Source organism: Haliotis rubra, unplaced genomic scaffold, assembly GCF_003918875.1.
Source record: "Haliotis rubra isolate DU_JTF1 unplaced genomic scaffold, ASM391887v1 Scf234, whole genome shotgun sequence".
Lineage (NCBI taxonomy): Eukaryota > Metazoa > Mollusca > Gastropoda > Lepetellida > Haliotidae > Haliotis > Haliotis rubra.
Window position 1 is genome coordinate 1,117,009 of NW_025766381.1, and position 16,845 is coordinate 1,133,853.

The following is a 16,845-nucleotide window of genomic DNA, read 5'->3' on the forward strand; positions in this document are numbered from 1 at the left end:
ATTTACGTAACTGATGATCAGATGGTCACAATGAACAATCTACAACATGCGTGTGTAATGAGCATATACTAAACTGAGGATCAGTTGGTCACAATGAACAATCTACAACATGCGTGTGTAATGAGCATATACTAAACTAAGTATCAGTTGGTCACAATGAACAATCTACAATATGCATGTGTAATGAACATTTACTTAACTGAGGATCAGTTGGTCACAATGAACCATCTACATCATGCATGTGTAATGAGCATATACTAAACTGAGGATCAGTTGGTCACAATGGACAATCTACAATATGCTTTTGTAATGAACATTTACTTACCTGAGGATCAGTTGGTCACAATGAACAATCTACAACATGCGTGTGTAATGAGCGTATACTAAACTGAGGATCAGTTGGTCACAATTAACAATCTACAACCTGCGTGTGTAATGAGCATACACTAAGCTGAGCATCAGTTGGTCACAATGAACAATCTACAATATTCATGTGTAATGAACATATACTAAACTGAGGATCAGTTGGTCACAATGGACAATCTACAATATGCTTGTGTAATGAACATTTACTTAACTGAGGATCAGTTGGTCACAATGAACAATCTACAACATGCGTGTGTAATGAGCATATACTAAACTGAGGATCTGTTGGTCACAATGGACAATCTACAATATGCTTGTGTAATGAACATTTACGTAACTGATGATCAGATGGTCACAATGAACAATCTACAACATGCGTGTGTAATGAGCATATACTAAACTGAGGATCAGTTGGTCACAATGAACAATCTACAACATGCGTGTGTAATGAGCATATACTAAACTAAGTATCAGTTGGTCACAATGAACAATCTACAATATGCATGTGTAATGAACATTTACTTAACTGAGGATCAGTTGGTCACAATGAACAATCTACAACATGCGTGTGTAATGAGCGTATACAAAACTGAGGATCAGTTGGTCACAATGAACAATCTACAATATTCATGTGTAATGAACATTTACTTCACTGAGAATCAGTATTAGTTAACAGTAAATCACCGATGAGTAATTTACAGTAATTCTCCGATCACGAGGAACGACATGAGACCATGGAATGATATATCTTTAAACGAATCAGAGTGAGTGAGTATGGTGAGTATGTGAACTGTCTCGAACAAAAGGTAAGCCCCTTTTTAAATCCCAGTTATTGACCCATCTATCAAAGCAATATTGACACTTATTGACAGTGCTTTTGGAGCATGAATACTGGGCGTGGAGTTACAGCGCGATACGTTGTGCCCTATTATGTACTTAAATGAAATCTTTTGTGCTCATATACACTTGTCGGACAAAAGAGGTTGGGGTTCTCTCTCTGGAAGATTGCTTTCCTGGAAAGCTGTGGGCATAAATAGAAATGACAATTACGCTACATAAAAAACTATTCTTGGTTTATACCGGATTGTAACCAACTGACGACCTCATGAAAACAAAACAACATGGCCTATTACTACTAGTTATTCATTCGCATAATGTCCCTACGTTTTGGTTTTATGTTGCTTCTCCGGCAGATACACCTCTGTGAAGCTATTTTTTTCTTTAAATGAGCAATCAGACATATTCCACCTATATATAATGGCTACCCATACAAAATCGATTTGAACATGGCAAAGCAGTCATTTATGAGCAAGGCTCCACGCTGTCGGGAGACAATGGCAAGATGATTAATGTGGAAAATTAAACATATTGGTTAAATAATATGTATAATTTTTCATGCTATACTGAGTCTAACAAACCCCAGTAGAAGCTTCAGCTAACCTTTTCGACACACCAGTATGTATAATTTTTCTTGTCAAATTGAATATGTGATGGTTTCGTCAAACGAACGCCTTATTTTCTCTTATACACATCCCGGTAAACTCAAGCCTCATCCATGACTCTTTTGTACAATATCCAGTTTAGTTACATATGGTCGTATACACCCGCGAATATTCAGGTAAAAATGCGTCTTCAGCAACCCATGCTTGTCGCGTGAGATGATTAGAGGGATCAGGTGATCACCCGAGTTAACTTGTTTGATGCATCATAGGCAAGCTTCTCAGATCGATGCTCATTTCAGTCACAGGATTATCTGGTCCAGACTCCGATTATGTACAGACTGCCAATATATCCAGGGAATATTGCTGAGGGCGTCGTAAACCAACAAAACATCGGTTGTATATATAAGGTACATAATTGGGATAATGTAAACTGTTATTATTAGGGATCGACTGATGAATCTAGATTGGTGAATTTGCCCTTATCGGACGAAACTCTGGTACATACACACGATATTTACGGTACAACATTGTCGTCCTTCAATGTTTTCGTCGTGGTAGATGATTTCCAGGCTATGTAAAGCTATAAGATTTCAATTCTACCTATAGGCGTGTATTATCTGTGCAGCTTGAAAACGGTTATTTTAACTGCGCAGTTATAGTTTGTATCAGTGTACGGTGTGAGTTGAACCAGCAAAGACATGAAGCTTGCGACGTTGTTCTTCCTGGTCCATTTGACAGGATTTCCTGTACCAGGTAATGTTGTATATTTCACGCCTAATTCGACAATTTTTAAGATTGTTGATACAATTGTACACTTCGAGATGACACGTTAAAATGTCTTTACAGTCAAATCATATTACAGCCTAGCATCAGAGCACAAGTGAAGTCCTGGGGGCCGTTGTACAAAACAACCTTTACTAAGGTTGAATTTAGTAACTAAGGTTAACCTTAAGGTAACCTAACAAAAAGTTACGTCCGTTGCACAAGCTACCTTTGGTCTAAAGGGATGTAAACTTTGTCCAAAGGAAGATATGGCATGGTTGAAATTTATTTTGTAGAATTCTTGTAGAAATATAGTTACAGTTAGATATCATGTCATCACAATAATTTTTCGAACATAAATTGATTTTATTTTCAACAACAATGAGTGAATCGTTTAACGTTGAGACAAACGCGGACCTGGCCAATCATTATGCATCATTGCTTTGTCCATAAAAAACGGCATTAATAAGTTCAATGAACAAGACAATTTCTTTACAATGTGTCCATGTTCAGTTCATAAAATGTATGTCAATCATTCTCATTAAGATAGTCAGTTTTACTTATAAGGTTAAGTTAATCACTGTTCATTAACCTATTCAATTAATATTGAATTGCACACAGTAAGAACTAAAGTACATGTTGCAGTTATGCCAACTTTTCATCTTCTAACACTTGTGTGAATGCTAAACATGTCACATTGTCCCACCTAAGTCATACGCCTTAACTAGTTAGTTAAAGAAAGATACAACAAATCCAACAATAAGGCTGCTTCCTTTTCCATCAGGGACATGCCGAGCTGGACATGCAGATGTCAAAGGCAGTGATCAGTCTAAGTAAACCTAGGCTCAGTATTATTCGTTACACTGCTATACTGAGTCTAACAAACCCCAGTAGAAGCTTCAGCTAACCTTTTCGACACACCAATATGTATAATTCTTCATGTCAAATTGAATATGTGATGGTTTCGTCAAACGAACGCCTTATTTTCTCTTATACACATCCCGGTAAACTCAAGCCTCATCCATGACTCTTTGTACAATATCCAGTTTAGTTACATATGGTCGTATACACCCGCGAATATTCAGGTAAAAATGCGTCTTCAGCAACCCATGCTTGTCGCGTGAGATGATTAGAGGGATCAGGTGATCACCCGAGTTAACTTGTTTGATGCATCATAGGCAAGCTTCTCAGATCGATGCTCATTTCAGTCACAGGATTATCTGGTCCAGACTCCGATTATGTACAGACTGCCAATATATCCAGGGAATATTGCTGAGGGCGTCGTAAACCAACAAAACATCGGTTGTATATATAAGGTACATAATTGGGATAATGTAAACTGTTATTATTAGGGATCGACTGATGAATCTAGATTGGTGAATTTGCCCTTATCGGACGAAACTCTGGTACATACACACGATATTTACGGTACAACATTGTCGTCCTTCAATGTTTTCGTCGTGGTAGATGATTTCCAGGCTATGTAAAGCTATAAGATTTCAATTCTACCTATAGGCGTGTATTATCTGTGCAGCTTGAAAACGGTTATTTTAACTGCGCAGTTATAGTTTGTATCAGTGTACGGTGTGAGTTGAACCAGCAAAGACATGAAGCTTGCGACGTTGTTCTTCCTGGTCCATTTGACAGGATTTCCTGTACCAGGTAATGTTGTATATTTCACGCCTAATTCGACAATTTTTAAGATTGTTGATACAATTGTACACTTCGAGATGACACGTTAAAATGTCTTTACAGTCAAATCATATTACAGCCTAGCATCAGAGCACAAGTGAAGTCCTGGGGCCGTTGTACAAAACAACCTTTACTAAGGTTGAATTTAGTAACTAAGGTTAACCTTAAGGTAACCTAACAAAAGTTACGTCCGTTGCACAAAGCTACCTTTGGTCTAAAGGGATGTAAACTTTGTCCAAAGGAAGATATGGCATGGTTGAAATTTATTTTGTAGAATTCTTGTAGAAATATAGTTACAGTTAGATATCATGTCATCACAATAATTTTTTCGAACATAAATTGATTTTATTTTCAACAACAATGAGTGAATCGTTTAACGTTGAGACAAACGCGGACCTGGCCAATCATTATGCATCATTGCTTTGTCCATAAAACGGCATTAATAAGTTCAATGAACAAGACAATTTCTTTTACAATGTGTCCATGTTCAGTTCATAAAATGTATGTCAATCATTCTCATTAAGATAGTCAGTTTTACTTATAAGGTTAAGTTAATCACTGTTCATTAACCTATTCAATTAATATTGAATTGCACACAGTAAGAACTAAAGTACATGTTGCAGTTATGCCAACTTTTCATCTTCTAACACTTGTGTGAATGCTAAACATGTCACATTGTCCCACCTAAGTCATACGCCTTAACTAGTTAGTTAAAGAAAGATACAACAAATCCAACAAGGCTGCTTCCTTTTCCATCAGGGACATGCCGAGCTGGACATGCAGATGTCAAAGGCAGTGATCAGTCTAAGTAAACCTAGGCTCAGTATTATTCGTTACACTGCTATACTGAGTCTAACAAATCCCAGTAGAAGCTTCAGCTAACCTTTTCGACACACCAATATGTATAATTCTTCATGTCAAATTGAATATGTGATGGTTTCGTCAAACGAACGCCTTATTTTCTCTTATACACATCCCGGTAAACTCAAGCCTCATCCATGACTCTTTTGTACAATATCCAGTTTAGTTACATATGGTCGTATACACCCGCGAATATTCAGGTAAAAATGCGTCTTCAGCAACCCATGCTTGTCGCGTGAGATGATTAGAGGGATCAGGTGATCACCCGAGTTAACTTGTTTGATGCATCACAGGCAAGCTTCTCAGATCGATGCTCATTTCAGTCACAGGATTATCTGGTCCAGACTCCGATTATGTACAGACTGCCAATATATCCAGGGAATATTGCTGAGGGCGTCGTAAACCAACAAAACATCGGTTGTATATATAAGGTACATAATTGGGATATTGTAAACTGTTATTATTAGAGATGACACGTTAAAATGTCTTTACAGTCAAATCATATTACAGCCTAGCATCAGAGCACAAGTGAAGTCCTGGGGGCCGTTGTACAAAACAACCTTTACTAAGGTTGAACTTAGTAACTAAGGTTAACCTTAAGGTAACCTAACAAAAAGTTACGTCCGTTGCACAAGCTACCTTTGGTCTAAAGGGATGTAAACTTTGTCCAAAGGAAGATATGGCATGGTTGAAATTTATTTTGTAGAATTCTTGTAGAAATATAGTTACAGTTAGATATCATGTCATCACAATAATTTTTTCGAACATAAATTGATTTTATTTTCAACAACAATGAGTGAATCGTTTAACGTTGAGACAAACGCGGACCTGGCCAATCATTATGCATCATTGCTTTGTCCATAAAACGGCATTAATAAGTTCAATGAACAAGACAATTTCTTTTACAATGTGTCCATGTTCAGTTCATAAAATGTATGTCAATCATTCTCATTAAGATAGTCAGTTTTACTTATAAGGTTAAGTTAATCACTGTTCATTAACCTATTCAATTAATATTGAATTGCACACAGTAAGAACTAAAGTACATGTTGCAGTTATGCCAACTTTTCATCTTCTAACACTTGTGTGAATGCTAAACATGTCACATTGTCCCACCTAAGTCATACGCCTTAACTAGTTAGTTAAAGAAAGATACAACAAATCCAACAAGGCTGCTTCCTTTTCCATCAGGGACATGCCGAGCTGGACATGCAGATGTCAAAGGCAGTGATCAGTCTAAGTAAACTTAGGCTCAGTATTATTCGTTACACTGCTATACTGAGTCTAACAAACCCCAGTAGAAGCTTCAGCTAACCATTTCGACACACCAGTCAGCACACAGCTTACCAAATCGCAAAAGTTAACATTCGCACATATCGTTTGAACCTTTACCTAAAAAACTCGAACGATTCCGAATGGTATTTCCGCACGATCGCTTCCGAGTGTTACACATGGATGACGCAATGAGTAAGCAGTCGCTGAAAATAGCGTTTTTGTCAATATTCAAGGATGTCATATTGCAGAAATATAAGCTAATAGTAACCATGTCATGAGACAAAATGAGTCAGCGATCTGATGGGACTTATCTTATTAATAATCAATGAGCTCCCTTGCTCTTTTTAGTGCGGGGCAGGTTAAGGCCAAGGTCGCCAATGGCGAACGGGCACGACACAATTCTGTTTGCGATGAATAAATGTACGTAAACTCATTATGACAGTGAGGTGTAAGGGTCTCCGAAAGAATGGCGACTAGCGCGCTGACAGGCGCCATCAATTCAACATGTTTTGGTGAATGTCGTGTGTGTATACTGTGAAATAAACAAAAAACTGGGTGAGTAACCGCTACAAATTCTGAGCAGGGGTTTTGGCTCGGAATCGAGAAATCACGATTTTTCGAGCATCCGAAGACCCTAGTTCCTAAAGTGCTGCTTCGACTTTTGTGCTGTATGTCTTATTTTGTAGGTAAATCTATTGGCCTGAAATGTGTGCATACTTTAGATAGGATAAATACAGTGAGCATTGTTGAATTCGCCTTGAAACGAACTTGGTGTGTTGACCTCGTTACATCCCTTTCCTTTTATATAGTGCTAAGACCCCGTCAATGACAGTACATACCTTGATGACAGTTTTTAGCGTTACAAGCCCCTGTGCTTTTAACCCAAACAAACAAATAATAAAACAACGCTTTACCATCAATCGAAGTAAGTTTTTAATGGAAACCGTTTGGTCGGAATAGTACGACAAGACTGTTCGGAATAGCCCGACAAGGGTTTTTTCTCTGTCGAGCCGAAAGAGAGTGAAAAAACATATGCATATTTAACATAGAGAGCTAGATTGCGTAGGGTGGATTCATTATTAGTTGTTAATAAACTGGTAAAAGCTATCAGTGGTGGTTCCGACAGATAACGTTCTGGGATATACATGTAACGTAAATCTTCATAAAATGGACAGTCAAGGGTAAAATGTAGTTCATCTTCTACTGAAGAATTACATAAAGGACAAGATCTTTCAGATTTTGGGATGGACAGTTTTCTGCCTCTATTTACCATTAAGTCCAACAAACCTGTCCTATATTTGACAAATATGTTTCTGTTACACTGAAAAGTAAGTTTAGATAAATACAGTTCAGGTTGTATTAGGTTTTTAAATGTTCTATATAATTCGTAACGAGAGCTACTTTCTAGAGTGAAATGCCATTCCTGATGAAACATATTTACCGCTCGATCACGAAATTCTTTTAAAAACATAAAGACATCGCCAACACCCTGGCTTATCCATATAAATCCATATCCATGAGAAAACAAAAGATTTCTAATATGTGATGCCCAAGATATTTTACCCATATTATCTAGATGAACCATCATATTATAAGATATTTTTGGTAGACGACTTTCATGCATTAACAGAATCTTAAACCAATATTTAAGGCATCGTATTTGCGAATTAATATACATAGGGTATCTCCCGCATTCACCGTAAACCATACAATTTGGAGTAGCTGATCCAACACATAAAAACTTCTTGCAAGCCATAAGATGTAATCTCTCAAGTAATCGTAGCGTTGAAATCCCCACACTTCCGATCCATATAATAAAATGGGTTGTATCTGGGCATCAAACAGTTTGAAAAATATATTTGGAGTTAAAATTCCACATTCATGTGAGATAGATAAAATTGAAATCATTGCTTTCTTTGCACGTAGGAACAAGTCATAGACACAACTTTTTAAATTCATCGTATGTGAAAAAATATTCCCAGATATTTATATTGATTAACAATAGCAACAGATTTTCCGTGAAGAAACCATTTCTCCTTAGATGCAACAGCGCCACCCCTTCTGAATATGACTATTTTAGTTTTGTCTAAATTTACGGATAGTTTCCAGTTTTCAGAATAACTTTCAAGAATATTTAGCTGATTTTGCAAACCAATAATAGTTTCAGATATCAAAATGACATCGTCTGCAAATAGGAGCATAAACAGTTCTATCATATCTGGGAACATCTGTACACCATGTTTACCCTTTTGCATAACCTCATAATAAAATTCGTTTATGAAGAATGAGAACAAAATCGGACTTACAATGCATCCTTGTCGTAGTCCCATTGGGCAGTCAAAGTAATCTGTTACACCAGAGCCACATCGTACACAAGATTTTACATTTGAATACATTGCTTTTAACATAGTATACATTTTCCCACCTAATCCGGCATTACGTAAGCAATACCATAGTTTTTGTCTATCTACAGAATCGAATGCTTTCTTAAAATCGACAAAAGCTACATATAGTTTGTGTTTTCGACGGGATAAACATTTCTGAATCAGTGCATACAAAGTAAAAATATGATCAGTTGTGGAGTATTGCTTACGAAAACCAGCTTGATTCTCAGGAATCTTATCTCTCACGTTTGCCCATTTAGAGAGTCGGGTATTTAGTATAGAAGTGAAGACTTTGCCGAGAATACTCATAAGAGATATTCCCCTGTAATTATCGGGATTATTAAAGTCACCTTTCTTGTGAATTGGGACAAAGCATTTAGTTCTGATATGTCGAATTTCTTTCCAGAATTTAGACTGACAATGCATAGAATTACTGAGCCTGTTTAGTTTATTACATTTGAGTTCATGTTTAAAGTTTCTGTAACATGTCTTGTACCTATTTCGCTCTTTACAGTATGTCCGTCTGTTACTATCAGTGCGTTGACATCGAAACTTTCTTAAAGCTCTACGTGCATTTCTCTTGGCCATTTTACATTCTCTGCTGAACGGTCTATATTTAGAACTGTCTTTGCACGCCTTTTTCATACATTCGGCTGATTTCAATATCGTATTAACGAGATCATTGACAGCACCATCAATATCAACCTCAAGTTTAATCAGCAGTTTTTCACCAGAATGGCCAAATTCCTCACGTAGAGTATTCAGAAATGTAGTACAGAATGAGTCATTCCAAAATATCTTATCAGTAATGGTTAGGTTGTTATTAGACACATTTGATGTAGGGGTCATTTTGGGGAAGCTACAGGATAACTCGAGTGGAAAATGATCTGAATCAGAGTGTTCACCGATATTAAAGTGTTGAAAATATTGGAATAATTCCGGGGAACAAATAAAGTAGTCATTTACACTACAACCTTTCTCACTACAGTATGTAAACTCACCATTTATGTCCCCGTTGTGTGTGTGTGTGTGTGTGTGTGTGTGAGAGAGAGAGAGAGGGGTGGGGTGGTGGGGTGGGGCTTTTGTTTCTAATCTCGCATGTCATCTCATGCGTCAAGATCTAGTGTTTTGTGTGGCCAATATGTACCCTGATACACTCACCCTCTTGCTCGCACTTTCTCTAAAATTAATATTACTGTTCCTAGGGGTTGAATATTACCACTGTTGTCTTTATTGTCATAATCACTGCTCATGTATTGTACTACCTTTGAATTTGTACTGCCACACTATCATTGTACTGCCACAATATCATTGTACTGTCACACTATCATTGTACTGTCACACTATCATTGTACAGCCACACTATCATTGTACAACCACACTATCATTGTACTGTCACAATATCATTGTACTGTCACACTATCATTTTACTGCCACACTATCATTGTACAGCCACAGTATCATTGTACAGCCACACTGCCATTCTCCAGTCAGATTATCATTGTGCTGCCACACTATCAATGTACTGCCACACTATCATTGTACTTCCACACTATCATTGTACTGCACCACTATCATTGTACTGCCACACTACCATTCTCCAGCCACACTATCATTATACTGCCACACTATCATTGTGCTGCCTCACTATCATTGTACTGCCACACTATCATTGTACTCCCACACTTCCATTGTACTTCCACACTAACATTGTACTGCCAGGCTATCATTGTGCTGCAACACTATCATTTTACTGCCACATTATCATTGTACTGCCACACTATCATTGTACAGCCACACTATCATTGTTTTGCCACACTGTCATTGTACTGCCACACTATTATTGTACTGCCACACTCTCATTGTAATGCCACACTATCATTGCACTTCCACACAATCATTGCACAGCCACAGTATCATTCTACTGCCACACTACCATTCTCCAGCCACACTATCATTGTACTGCCACACTATCATTGTGCTGCCTCACTATCATTGTACTGCAACACTATCATTGTACTGCCACAGTATCATTCTACTGCCACACTACCATTCTCCAGCCACACTATCATTGTACTGCCACACAATCATTGTGCTGCCTCACTATCATTGTACTGCTACACTATCATTGTACAGCCACACTATCATTGTACTGCAACACTACCATTCTCCAGCCACACTATCATTGTACTACCACACTATCATTGTACTGCCACACTATCATTGTGCTGCCACACTATCATTGTACTGCCACACTATCATTGTACTGCCACACTATCATTGTACAGCCACACTATCATTGTACTGCCACATTATCATTGTACAGCCAAACTATCATTGTACTACTACACTACCATTGTACTACTACACTACCATTGTACTGCCACACTACCATTGTACTGCCACACTACCATTGTACTGCAACACTATCATTGTACTGCCAAACTATTATTGTGCTGCCACACTATCATTGTACTACCGGCACCCGTGAAGAGCCACCTCCTCGTGGTGGGTGCTGGGTCACGCTAAGCGCTCTTCGACCCCCCGTTGTGGACCTGGGGGTATATTTGGTCCACCAACCTGTTTGCCGTGGGTTGCGCCCCTGTGTCGGTGGAAGACGGGATTCTGGTGGTTGAGGACACTGGTTCCAGGAACAGTGTTCCTTTGCCCAACACACCACTTCGGCCCTTACTTCACCTAGACGGGTGGTAGAACTGGCCCGGTTCTATCAATCGGCTGGTCACGTCAAGCCATGTGCTACATCTGTAAAATGTTGCACAAAATTTGAGAATTATTAGGTGGTATTATTAAGTCTTGGCAATTTTTGACCTTTGAATTTTTGAATTTCAACTGTACAATTTCGCGTATGTTTTTGCTAGAGTCGTATGCCCAGATTCTGGTGGAGACCCGCTTGTTTTAGCATTGTCCTTGTGATACTCCGTGGTGGGTGGGGAGCTCGGATGATGAACCATATAAACATTAACCATGGATTACCAACCAACCTCAAAACAAACAAAACAAAACAAAAACAACAAAACGTCCACTTGACATTGATCCTGATGAAACTGACCACAGATCTACCAAATCGATTGATTACTGGCCACGCTTTATCGTCATTGAGACGCTGGATAAGGCGCCATTGAAATCAAACCCTTTTGCGGTATCTAAGGGAATACAAGGAATTGCGGGCGAAGTTAAAAACATCAAACGCTTGCGTTCGGGTGCTCTACTTGTTGAATGTAGTAAAAAACAGCAAGCCGCGAACCTCATGGCGACTGAATCGTTTGTTAACATTCCTGTGTCGGTCTCAGCACACAGAACCCTTAACACCAGTAAAGGAATAGTGCGAGACCGTGATCACTTGTTTGCTGACATGACAGAATTCGATATTGTGTCAGAGATGAAGGATCAAGGTGTCACTTATGTTAAGCGATTCACGACTCGTAGAAACAATGAAACCCTTCAAACAAACACGTACCTGTTTTCCTTTTCACGTCCTACCGCTCCAAAATCAATAAAACTGGCTACTGTAACATCAGTGTGGATACTTACATCCCAAATCCTTTAAGATGCTTTAAATGCCAAGATACGGCCATGGTGTGAATACATGCAAATTATCTGTTACGTGTGCTCACTGTGGTGAGAAAACTCACACGACAGATGACTGTAATAGCAATTTAAAAAAATGCACCAACTGCCAAGGAAATCACTCCTCTTTCTCAAAAGACTGTCCCATTTGGAAACAGCAAATGGCAATCAATAAAATAAAATTTACGCAAGACATTACTTTTGCAGAAGCCACAAATTATGCTTCCAAATCCAGACCTCCTACTGATACAGTCAATGTAACTACAACATCTGCAAGCCGTCAAACCAATTTGACATGGCTTAAAACTGATTCCCCTCAGCCTCTCTCACCTGAAATATCCACTCAAACTGCAGAAGTTCTTCCAGAGTCAACCCGTGTTCAGGATGCATCTTTATGTAAGTCAACTCAATCTCAATCCATATCTGATTCTCAAACAAATGTCAAACAAATCGCACATGCCAAAGTGAAATCAAGAAGTGAATCATCACAAAAAGGTCAAAGTGGCAGAGCCCCAAAAGGATCTACAAACAAAATCCAGCTTTTCAATAAATTTGGATCGTTGGAGGACATGGATGTGTCCGAAAACATCCCCAATAGGACACATAGCGTGTGCCCTCTAGAAAGGCAAGGGGTAGATCCCCAATAAACCCCCCGAAGAAAGTTCCTTCGAAAATTATTCAGTGGAACTGTAGAGGCCTTAAAACTAATCTACATGAACTACATCTATTGGACCAGGAGTTTCAACCGTCAGCGATCTGCTTACAAGAAACGTATTTGAAGCAGACAGATTCTTTAAACTTTCGTCAGTTCAACACATATCATTATTATTCTCCTACAGGTGATAAGGCCACTGGAGGATCATCCATTCTTGTAAGACATAGTGTTATCCACAGCCCCGTGACACTCAAAACAAATCTCCAAGCAGTTGCAGTGCGAATTACCTTGAACTTTACACTTACTCTGTGTTCATTGTACATTCCGCTATCATCAACTCTTATGCAGGCTGATCTTCAAACACTTTATGATGATCTTCCCAAACCATGTGTACTCATGGGTGATTTGAATGGCCACAACCCACTCTTGGGGAGTGCGACCACAAACACTAAAGGTACAATTTTGGAGGAACTTATTTCAAATAATAATTTATGTATATATAATGATGGTACAGATACATATTTACATCATGGTACAGGAACATATTCAGCCCTTGATTTGTCAATAACTGACTCCAACTTACTAAATGAATTTGAATGGTCAGTCCACGATGACCTTTGTGGAAGTGACCATTTTCCTACTATACTCAAACGTGTAACCCCATCTGATGCTCCTCCATCCTCAAGATGGAATTTTAAAAAAGCTAACTGGCCTTTATATGAAACGTTGTGTGCTGACAAACTTAAACCTGAATGTTTTATTGATGTTCCTGATGCTATCACATGTTTTTCTGATGAACTGACTACCATAGCTGAGGAGTGTATTCCAAAGTCCTCTGCAATGCCACACATTCGAAAACCATGGTTCAATGATGAGTGCAAACAAGCTCGGAAGGCACGGAAAAAAGCAGAACATTATTTCCGTCGCCACCCTATGGTGCATAATTTGAATAAATTTGAAAATTTTAAATGCTAAAGCGCGGCGTGTCTTTAAACAGAATAAACGCCAATCTTGGCAAAAATTATGTATCAAAAAATAATTCTCGAACTCCCATGTCCAAAGTATGGAACATGGTCCAGAAATTTAAAGGTAAAGGTACTAAATCTAGTGTCCATCATCTTAAAAATGGAGATCAATTACTTACCAATAAATCAGATATTGCGAATAAACTTGGTGAAACTCTCGCTAAACACTCTTCCTCTTCTAATTATGTGCCTAAATTCCACCAATATCAAAAACAACAAGAAAAGAAAACTATTAACTTCAATTCAGATAATGGGGAAGATTATAATGAAACATTTTTTATTTATGAACTCCATACTGCTCTTGAGCAAGCTCACGATACTGCTACAGGGGCTGATAACATACATTATCAACTCCTGAAGCACTTACCAGATTCATGTTTAGAGACGCTCTTACACATTTTTGATGATGTTTGGACGTCAGGGACATTTCCTTCCTCGTGGCGTGACGCTATAGTAGTACCAATACCTAAACCTGGACGTGATCATACGGATCCGTCCAATTATCGACCGATTTCACTAACTAGCTGGAACGAACCATGGAACGAATGATAAATAATCGACTTGTTTGGTACTTTGAAACAAATAACCTTATAACAGATATACAGTGTGGTTTCCGTAAGAACAGAAGTACTGTCGATCACCTAGTGCGTTTGGAATCATTTCTTAAAAACGCTCTAATTAATAAACAACACGCCGTGTCTATCTTTTTTGATCTTGACATATGACACTACATGGAAATATGTCATTTTAAAAGATTTACATGGCTTCGGATTGCGAGGCCGTTTGCCTCAAACTTTTTAAGTAACAGACAATTTCAAGTCCGCGTGGGTTCTACCCTGTCTGATCATTACAATCAGGATCAGGGTGTCCCACAAGGCAGTATTTTGTCTGTCACTTTATTTAGTATCACGATTAACAGTTTATCAAAGGTTTTAAATGATTCAATTGATGGATCACTTTTTGTGGATGATTTTAATATTTCTTGTCGCGGTAAGAATATGCATACTATTGAACGGCAAATGCAGTTGTGTTTAAATAAAATAAATAAATGGTGTCTTGAAAACTGCTTTAAATTTTCTAAATCAAAAACTAATTGTATACATTTTTGTAGAAAATATAAACCGGATAAAGACCCGGAACAGTTTCTCAATGGCACTCCCATCAAAGTTGTCAAGGAGGCCAAGTTCTTGGGTTTAATGTTTGATTCTCGTTTAACGTTTCTGCCGCATATTAAATCCCTTAAAACTAAATGCCTGAAGGCACTTGACTTGTTGAAAGTTGTTTCAAATTCTAAGTGGGGAGGGGATCAAGCCACTCTCCTACATCTATATCGATCATTGGTTCGCTTGAAACTTGATTATGGCTCCATCGTATATGGTGGAGCCTGCAAAAGCAACTTAAACCTATTAGATTCTGTCCATCACCAAGGCCTAAGACTTTGTCTTGGATCCTTTAGAACTTCTCGTGTTGACAGTCTCTACGTCGAGGCAGATGAACCATCTCTTACACAACGCCGTATAAAATTATCCTTGCAGTATATAACAAAACTTTATTCTAACGAGTCTAACCCTACATTCAGCTGTGTCTTTAATTCTCTTTATGAGGATCTGTACAACAAAAAGCCTTCTCTTGTTCCACCTCTTGGTTTAAGAATAAAACCATTCATTTCTGCTGCTGGTATTGAGCTGGAAAATATAGCCCCTTCCCGTCTTCTTTCTTCTCCTCCTTGGCAGTTGGTTACGCCACAAGTTGACCCAACATTAAAAGTATTTAAAAAAGCAGAAACTAATGAATTACAATATAAACAAGAATATCATCAATTAAAAAGTAAATATAATACATATAAATCCTTATTTACAGATGGGTCCGAGGATGGTGGCGCGGTGGCTTGTGCCACTGTCATTGGATCCAGAACAATCTCTTCTCGTTTACCAGATAACAGCTCTATTTTTACAGCCGAAGCAAATGCAATATTAACAGCCTTAAAATATATTAAAAAACACCCTAAATATCAACAATATATCATCTTTTCTGACTCACTTTCTTGCCTTCAGGCTATTAAAAATCTTTCTTGTTAACATCCACTTTTATTAGAAATTATTGAATTGCACAATGACACTTGCTACTGGCCAATGCGACATCATCTTTTGCTGGTTACCCAGCCACGTTGGCATTTCTGGGAACACCATGGCTGATCTTGCTGCTAAGGCAGCACTCAACAAGTCTGTGACACCACTTCTTATCCCATATTCTGATTACAAAGCTAGCATTAGAACCTACATCCGTGATCTGATGCAGAAGAAGTGGGACACCCAAGTAGGTATTAATAAATTACATGCAATAAAACCCTACATTGGTTACACCTACTTGGGTTGTCAGTCCAGATTTGAAGAGGTCATTATGCGGCGATGCCGCATTGGCCATACTAGATATACTCATGAATATTTATTGAAAGGCGAAGATCTTCCGTTTTGCATCCCTTGTGATGAAAGAATCACAGTCAAGCATGTCTTGCTTGACTGCATTGAACATTCCATCACAAGGGATAACTATTTCAAAGTAAACACTATGAAGGATCTTTTTAATAATGTCAGTTCTCATTTAATTATTGCATTTTTAAAAGAATTAGATTTGTTAAGTGATTTGTAAATAGATATATATTTTATTATTGGTAGTTTAAATTATTAGCTGAGATTGTTAGTGGCTGTACCCTCTAGGGGGGGTGAAGTAGCGTAAAATTATTGTCCTCCTGAGAGGGTACGTAAATCCCAAAACATTTCAAGTCAGTTTAAGTG

General features: G+C 38.2%; 1 protein-coding gene across 1 annotated transcript in view; it reads left to right on the forward strand.

The window, feature by feature from the left end:
- Nucleotides 1-2,491: 2,491 nt before the first annotated feature.
- The window catches only part of LOC124278291, a 48,984-nt gene continuing 34,630 nt past the window's right edge, over nucleotides 2,492-16,845 (forward strand). Inside the window, exon 1 of the mRNA XM_046714018.1 lies at nucleotides 2,492-2,561. Within this exon, the coding sequence (XP_046569974.1) occupies nucleotides 2,507-2,561 (55 nt within the window). The 5' untranslated portion in view covers nucleotides 2,492-2,506. The remainder of the gene's footprint in view (nucleotides 2,562-16,845) is intronic.